This window comes from Rhinichthys klamathensis, unplaced genomic scaffold (genome assembly GCF_029890125.1).
Source record: "Rhinichthys klamathensis goyatoka isolate OS25496 unplaced genomic scaffold, OSU_Roscu_1.1 h1tg000191l_1, whole genome shotgun sequence".
NCBI classification, from domain to species: domain Eukaryota; kingdom Metazoa; phylum Chordata; class Actinopteri; order Cypriniformes; family Leuciscidae; genus Rhinichthys; species Rhinichthys klamathensis.
The window spans coordinates 9,753,306-9,762,079 of record NW_026606717.1 but is presented as its reverse complement, the minus strand read 5'-3'; the positions used below and the strand labels follow the sequence as shown (position 1 = coordinate 9,762,079).

The following is an 8,774-nucleotide window of genomic DNA, read 5'->3' as shown; positions in this document are numbered from 1 at the left end:
TCTATTGTACACGTACCTGTGTGCCTTTAGCTGTTGGATTTATAGATCTTGAGTAGAAAAATCATTCTCTGGGTGAAATTCCCAGGGTGGCGTAGTCGGTGTTTGGTCTGTCTTGGTATAGAACGCCACATTGGCATTGAGCCTCAACCCCAACATCTGCATATGAGCGAGAACGACACCTCGGTGCCGAACCGCCAACTGCTCTGATTCCGCTAGAATCAGCCAGTCGTCGATGTAGTTCAGAATATGTATGCCCTGCAGCCTGAGCGGGGCTAGAGCTGCATCTACGCATTTCGTGAACGTGCGGGGTGATAGAGCTAGACCGAAAGGAAGTACCCGATACTGGTATTCTTTGCCCCCGAAAGAAAACCTTAGGAACTTCCTGTGCTGAGGGAGGATGGAGACATGGAAGTAAGCGTCCTTCAGATCTATCGTGACAAACCAGTCCTCGGATCTGATTTGAGTCACGATCTGTTTGAATGTCAGCATCTTGAACTTGAGTTTCTGTACTGAACGATTTAACAGACGAAGATCTAAATGGGACGCAACCCTCCATCCTTTTTCGGAACAATGAAATAACGGCTGTAAAAACCCGACTCTCTGTCGGGTGAGTACACCTGTTCTATAGCTTCCTTTGCTAACAGGGCCTTTACCTCTTGCTCCATTACCAGAGCCTGCTCGGGATGCACTTCTGTGAGCAACACCCCGTTGTAGCGAGGAGGACGAGAACCGAACTGGATTCTGTATCCTTTCTCTACAATCTGCAGGACCCAACGAGAAATATTTGGCAGTAGCTTCCACGCTGCCAGAAAATCTACTAAGGGAACCAGCCTCTCGAGGCTGGTCTCTGGTGTTAACGAGACAGCCAGTTCTGGAGCCTGAAACATAATGGCAGGAACTACCTGAACTGGCTGCTCTAAAACCCCCCTCAGAGGGCGCGAAACCGATACAGTGCCGCAGCATAGCATCAGCGAATCGCTGGAGACCGCTGTGCCCCGAAGCACCAAGGGTGACGGGGTTGGCAGAACGGTCCTGTGAGGACCCCGAAGTGGAACGGGCACCGTAGTCTGAGGTGTACACCGCTCCACTTCGGTCGGGGCTGTCCTCACAGGTCTGACGCCAGTGACGTCAGGACCTCTTTTTTTGAGCCGAAGTCTTCTTCGCCTGAAGAACGGTCCTCAGATCCGGCTTCGACTTAGAAGACTTGACTGAGAGTGTTGCGCCTGTTTCCAGTGTTTATGTGGAGGTGCACGAGACGAAACACTCTCTTTTTGTTGCGCACGATATGAGAAGCTCGACGGCTGGGGCTGCTCACGCCCAGCAGCCCCAGGGGGCTGGACACGGCGAGGGAGAAACTTTTTAAATGCCTCCACTTGCTTCTTCGACTCCTGAAATCTCTCGACGACCGCATTGACTGCGTCGCCGAAGAGACCAGAAGGCTCAAGCGGAGCATCCAGTAAAAAAGCCCGGTCTTTTTCTTTTATTTCGGCCAGATTGAACCAAAGGTGTCTCTCAGTAGCTACAAGGGCTGCCATAGACCGCCCAATTGCTCTAGCGGTCTCCTTTGTAGCTCTGAGAGACAGATCGGTGGCCCGACGAAGCTCTCGAACCTCATCAGGACCAACTCCCTCACTCCTATCCAGATCCCCCAGCAGGTCAGCCTGGTAAGCCTGGAGCACTGCCATAGTGTGCAGACATGCTCCAGCTTGACCTGCTGCCGTATACGCTTTGCCCACTAAAACCGAAGTTGCTTTAAGCGGTCTAGTAGGCAAAGCTGAGGCCTTCAGAGACGATGCTGGGCCAGGTGACAGATAGCTCGCGAGCGTCTGTTCAGCCTGGGGCATCGCCTCATATCCGTACTCTTTCAGCCCTCTTATACCTGAATATAAATGAACCTGAGGGCTGAAAAGTCGTGACGAGTACGGCTTATCCCATGATCTAGATAACTCGTTATGGAGATCGGGAAAAAAGGGAAGGCCCCGTGGTGGAGATGATGTAGCTGAAGAAAGGAAACGCTCGTCTAATTTACTTTTGGGACAAACGCCCCTTTTCTCAGCTGGCCATTCAATATTAAATTTTTCTACAGCCCTAGACATCACCTCCACCAGCTCCTCATATGCTGGGGAAACAGGTGGCGAATCTCTTTTCCCAGTGTGTGTGCTTACACTCTCCATACACATCACATCAACCTCCTCAGAGGAAGAGCAATGAAGTAATGGAGGGCTCTCTCCCCGGGCGGAAGAAGCCGCAGAGCGGGCTTCCGACACCGGGGGGAGAGCACTGGATCCTCCGGGTAAGGAAGGAGAAAAGGCCCTCGGACCCGTCTCCAACCCCTCCGAAAGATCCTTTTGCGATCCCCAGGAATGCATTCTCCGTGCTGCCTCGGCAACAGCGGGTCCTGCACCCTGAGGATCGCGAACCTGACCACTCTCGTCAAAGAGTGACAGGCGAGAGCGGAGCATGCGAAGCGGAAGCATCTCACAATGCTGACACTCAGCCCCCTCGAAGGCTGAGACCGCATGCTCCACTCCCAAACAAACGACACAAAGCTCGTGTGTGTCCCCACCCGTTAAATAACGCGGGCAGGGAGAAGCACACTGTTTGTACATTTGTTTCGCCATAACTCTTTCCAATATATATGCAACAGACAACAATAAATAGACAGAGACAGAGTAACACAGATCGCTTGCTGAGACACAGAAGCTAATGCCAGTTTGCACCGGATGTGCTTTTATCCCTTCCTGGTCATGACGTCACCCGCCCGTGACGCTCATTCTTTCCATTGGACTAGTTGACATTGATGCTCAGACGCATTCACGCTGGGGGCGTTCCCAAAGCGTCGTTGACGCATCGCGAGTTCCCTCGAAAGGGAACTGCAGTTGAACAACTATAACACAATATATAACTATAAAACATACATCAAATTTAAATAAAGAGTGGAGAAATATGAATAATTATATATAGAAATGTAATAATAAATCAAATGTTAACTTTGTACATTTGTTTGATGCCTTGATGATGCTGAGGCAGGTTTGTGAGTACTTGTGTGAAACTGTATGACCATGCCAGAGGGCCTGAAAGGAAATTCACAGTCCAGGAATAAACCCCGTGTAGTGTCCTTGAGGATCAGGGAACTTGTCTGTTACTTGTCAGTAACTTGCGCTAGCAAGTCTGAAGTTTAAATTGATTCCTGACACCTTTACAGCGTAACCGATTCTCTCCAGAAACCACAACGACCACAGGGTTTTCATTGCGTCTTATCTTCTTAGCGACCATCGGAGCCAGCTGATAAAATAAACTTTTGCCGAATCCCGTAGGAAGGACGGCAAACACATCTTTCCGATCGACAAATGCCTTGATTGCAGTTCTCTGTTCATCTTTTAAAATGAATGCGCTGTCGATTTCTTTTACAACAGAATCTATACATCTCAATTCTCCAGCTGCAGTCACCTTTGAGGGAAACCAGTTCAACCCAAGCGCTCTTTGATAATGCAATGATTACGTAACTGCAGATCATCTGTCCATCATCGTATAAACCCCGCCCTGGCAATTAGATTGGCCCGACTAATTCTGAACCGATCATAATTACTCCTCAATGGATCGAGTCCAGACCGAACTTCCCGACCAAAAAATGTTGTGGGCGGGGTTCGGGCTGGCATCCAGGCTAACACATTCCCCTAATCTGAGCTGAATTCCTTACATACTCAATATGCAATATTCTCTGCTTCAATACTATGTCTCAATAATGTTGTTTTTAAGATTGTATCCATTTCAAATGAACTATACCAGTACTCATTATTACTATTAGTATTTAATTCACTACTACTATTTATCATTACACTTCTGTTGATGCTGTAAATTACTTTACATGTCCACATTACCTTTACCAGTATTTTATAGTTTGTATATTTAATTATATTTCCTACTTTATATAGTTATTTCTTTTCCTTAGTATCTTGACATGCAAGCTTAGCAATTGTGACCAAGAATTTTCCCATCGGGTATCAATAAAGAATTTCTGATTCAGAATTTATAAGTTGCATGACATTATGTTGTCAATATGTTACTGCATATTAGGGTTTGCAGGCTGGCCAGTGTTTGCTCAACTTGTATAATATGGATTCATATAAATCATCATTGTTGCCCAGCAAATGACATGTTACACTATGAAAACATTCAAATACTACTAACTAACGTTACAGTACCGGGGGTACTTGTGCACAGAGCTGCTATGTAAATAACGTTATTACTGTGTCCTGGGGTTTGTCATAAAGTGCAAACAGGTCATAATATAATAACGTTACAATAACTTTATAAATACAAACCTCGGTAACAGCTCTCCGGTTCCTTTGGAGGGCTTCCACTCTTTCTTCGTCCTCTATTGAGCCATCACTCCAGGTAGGTCCTCTGCCTCTCCTTGCCCTGACTGCACCTCCAACACCTCTGCCTGTCCGCCCTCGCCCTCTTCCTCTCCCTCTCCTTCTCCCTCTTCCAGTTTACTCTGGTACAGGTTGTCCCTGACTCTGCAAACGTGGCGAAAAACATGCTGTCTGAACGACGCCTCGGACATCGTAACGTTAGCTATTTACCAGCTGCTTTGATGCTCTTATACATAGTGTTTTATTCACTGACTTTACCTACCTTGTTTCCATGCTAGTTAGTACAAGATAATAGCTAACACAATGGTGAACAAGTAAAATTAACATTCGCAATAACATGTGGTTTTACTGAATAATTAAGATATAATGTAATATAAAGAAACCGCATTGCTTGACTTGCTACTCTCTGCTGTCTCAGACGACGACATATTTTATCCTACGTAGGCCACCATAGCTACTCATTCGTGTTTGCAAAGGGAGGGGCAAGTCGTGAGTGACTGGCGGTTTGCAATTCACAAACCTCACCACTAGATGCCGCTAAAAATTACACACTGCACCTTTAAGTCTGGTATGCCCAATTCTCAGCCTGGACAACACTACTTCCTCATGTCTAGTTCTAACTAAATCTGCAATCTTTTTACTTTAGGCTGTATATTAAAAAGATGACTCCCAAAGGATTCATTATCCCAAAAGAATTGCCATTTTTCATAAATTCTTGTTTTAATAATGCTCTTAACCTCTGCTTTGCTGTATTTTATGTCAACATCAATGTTGTCTTTACCTGCTGCTTTCTTGGCATATACTGTATATCAGCCATCTCATTCCCCTCCACCCCTATGTGGGCTGGAAGTTGAACTTATAAGAAGGACAATTTTAACTATAACAAATAATTGTGTCTGATTTGTCTCAGTCGTTACAGATTCCAAATAATTTTGTGTCTGATTTGTCTTATGTTCCTTTTTAGAAAGAAATGGTATCTGCGAGGATTTTCAATCAGGATTTAGACCGTATCATAGTACTGAGACAGCTCTCATTAGAGTCACAAATGATTTGCTCTTATCATCCGATCGTGGTTGTATCTCTCTATTGATGTTACTCAATCTTAGTGCTGCATTTGACACTATCGACCACACAATTCTTTTAAATAGACTCGAAAATTATGTTGGCATTAGTGGAATTGCACTAGCATGGGGTAAATCATACTTATCTGACCGTTATCAGTTTGAAGCAGTAGATGAAGAGATGTCTTATCGGTCAAAAGTTCAGTATGTTGTACCACAAAGCTCAGTACTAGGACCATTGCTGTTCACTCTGTACATGCTACCCTTAGGAGATATCATTAGGAAGCATGGCATTAGTTATCACTGTTATGCTGATGATACTCAGCTCTATATTTTTTCATGCCATGACGAAATTTACCAATCCACAAAATTAACGGAATGCATAGCTGAAATAAAAAACTGGATGACTAGCAATTTCCTACTACTTAATTCTGAAAAAAACAAAGATTCTAATTATTGGACAAAAAACTTCCTCACGTAATAACCTAGAATACTGTCTAACACTTGATGGCTGCTCTGTCAAGTCCTAGTCGTCGGTTAGGAACCTGGGTGTGCTCTTTGATACCAATCTTTTATTTGAAAGTCATGTTCCTAGTATCTGTAAAACCGCATTTTTTTCATCTTAAAAATATATCTAAATTACGTCATATGTTCTCAATTAAAAATGCAGAACAATTAGTTCATGCGTTCATGACATCAAGGCTAGATTATTGTAATGCTCTATTGGGTGGTTGCCCTGCACGTTTAGTAAAGAAACTACAGCTGGTCCAAAATGCAGCCGCTAAAGTTCTTACCAGAACCAGGAAGTATGACCATATTAGCCCGGTTCTGTCAACACTGCATTGGCTCCCTATTAAACATCGTATAAATTTTAAAATATTGCTGATTACTTACAAAGCACTAAATGGTTTAGCTCCGCAGTACTTGAGCGAGCTCTTAACGCATTATAGTCCCTCGTCTATTGCGATCTCAAAATTCCGGCCAGTTGACAATACCTAGAATATCAAAATCGACTGCTGGCGGTAGATCCTTTTCCTATTTAGCCCCAAAACTTTGAAACAGTCTTCCTAACATTGTCCGGGAAGCAGACCCAGTCTGTCAGTTCAAATCTAGACTAAAAACACATCTATTTGGCCTAGCATACACATAACACATTATAAACTTCTATAATTCAATGTTAGGCTGCATAGTTTAGATCAGCCGGAACCGGGAACACTTCCCATAAATCCTGATGTACTTGGTACATAATAAGAAGGATGGCATCTACGCTAATATTAGTCTCTCTGTTATCCCGAGGTTAACCGCAGTCCGCCGGATCCAGGTCGTATCCAGATCTGATGAAGGACCAGCGCCTGGAAACGACGACAACGCAGTCCTGAAGTGTCCACTAGTCTCTCCCCTGTGAAGGCCTCCCTACCTTTACCTCTCTACAGATAAAATATTGTCAACAACTTTACAAATTGTGCAAGGCACTAAAGTAAAAAAAAATAATCCATAAATTCAAAGTTTAAGCCTATATTAAGAGTAAAGTTATGCAGAAATAAGGTTAACGTTACTCTTAATTGCTGACACACAATAAGAGAATAGAGAATACCCAGTGTCTCTAGCAAAGGAGAAAATCTGAGCACAGTGTGTGACGTTGTTGAGATCTCTTCTAAACTTTAGAGGAGACAAATGTGAGCGATCCAGTGTCTCTAGCTAAGGAGACAAATCTGAGCACAGTGTGTGACGTTGTTGAGATCTCTTCTAAAACTTTAAAGGAGAGTGTTAGAGTTTTTGTCTCAGGAGGACCAATACAGGGTGTTGTAAGGACAGAACATGCAACACTTAGAATGCAATACACAACCATTTTGACCTTCCCCAAAGGTTCCCCTTTTCAAAAAATCAAACTTCACTACTAATTTTAAATTACTTTATTAAAGGTAATTCAAGCTTTTGGTTAATCTGTATATCAAATTATTTACAAGTTATGGATCTTAACTTTGTTCACTTAGACAACTTCGGGCAATACTTTTTGTTGTGAGTCCGTAGATTAGATAATTGAGTGAAACTCTTCCCACATGAAGAGCACTGGTGCGGCTTCTCTCCAGTATGAATTCTCCCATGATCTTTCAGGTGTCCTAACTGAGAGAAACTCTTTCCACAGTGTGAGCACTTGTATGGTTTCTCTCCAGTATGAATTCTCTGGTGTGTTTTTAATTTGTCCGATGTAATGAAGGTCTTCCCACAGTCAGAGCACATATAAGGTCTCACACCAGTATGAATACGCTCATGCTCTTTTAAATAGCTCAGTTGTAAAAAACTCTTTCCACATAAAGAACAGACATGAGACTTCACAGCAGCATGAGTTTTAAGGTGTGTTCTTAAGATTGATGAAAAAACAAATGTTTTATCACACTGATCACAGCTGAACGATCTCACTCCAGTGTGAGAGCGCAGATGATCTTTGAGTAAGTTTTTGTACCTGAAACTCTTTTCACATTGAGTGCATGTGAATGGTTTTTCTCCTGTGTGAATTCTCCTGTGCTGAGTTAGGTGTCCTTTGTAAATGTAACTTTTTCCACACTGAGTGCATGTATAAGGCCTCTCTCCAGTGTAAATTCTCATGTGTCTATTAAGGTTTGATTTGTGTCCGTAACTCTTTCCACACTGAGTGGATGTAAACAGTTTTTCTCCAGTATGATATTTCATGTGCTCATTAAAGTCTCCTTTATGTCTGAAACTCTTTCCACAGTCAGAGCAGGAGAAAGATCCTTTGACTCCAGTTTTTCCAGATTGTTTTTGTGTGAAACTCTTTTTAGTCTGTATAACAAATCTGTTTCCATCTTCATTTGTGAAATGATGAGGTTTTTGAAACTGAAGCTGTTTGTCTTCTTTCACTTCCATAAGATCTAAAATCAACATATTACAATCTAATAATTTAATAAAAGGACAGATGAGAAACAAAAATAAATATTGTTCAAAATCTCAATCTTAATGTTCCTCATCAGTCATTGAAGAGAATGAAGGAAAACACCAACCTATTTGTTCCTCTGTATCTTCATCTTTTATTATGCAGGTTTCTTCCTCAAACTCCATCTTTACAGTATGTCAGTAGTTTCTCCTGGAGTAATTCCTCCTGCTTGCTGCTTTTTCTCCTTTGGGAAAATGGACATATTCTCCAGCATTTAAGCTCTCATGAACGGCAGTGGGAGCGGCTTCACTGACTGAAGGTGTGAATTGTGGACGTTGTTGCTCATTTAGCAGATGCTCATCACACTTACAATCCCTCTCAATTATTCAGGTGCAAATAGTTTTGCTCAAATAGTCGTTTAGAAACAGTTTCATGATTTGA

The 8,774-nt window shown here is 42.9% G+C and overlaps 1 protein-coding gene across 1 annotated transcript; it reads right to left on the bottom strand.

Moving 5' to 3' along the window:
- Window positions 1-7,426: 7,426 nt before the first annotated feature.
- On the bottom strand, window positions 7,427-8,571 carry LOC130095614 (gastrula zinc finger protein XlCGF7.1-like). The gene is made up of 2 exons (XM_056262363.1): window positions 8,465-8,571; window positions 7,427-8,275 (listed from the first exon to the last, which is right to left on the bottom strand). The coding sequence occupies exons 1-2, from the start codon at window positions 8,516-8,518 to the stop codon at window positions 7,427-7,429; spliced, it is 903 nt and encodes a 300-aa protein (XP_056118338.1). The 5' UTR covers window positions 8,519-8,571.
- Window positions 8,572-8,774: the final 203 nt, after the last annotated feature.

Bases quoted from the DNA above. Each gene is read 5' to 3' on its own strand.
- LOC130095614 (XM_056262363.1), bottom strand. From the start codon at position 8,518: ATGGAGTTTGAGGAAGAAACCTGCATAATAAAAGATGAAGATACAGAG. The intron at 8,276-8,464 runs ATAGGTTGGTGT...CCTCATCATTTC, and splicing joins ATGAAGATACAGAGGAACAA to ACAAATGAAGATGGAAACAG.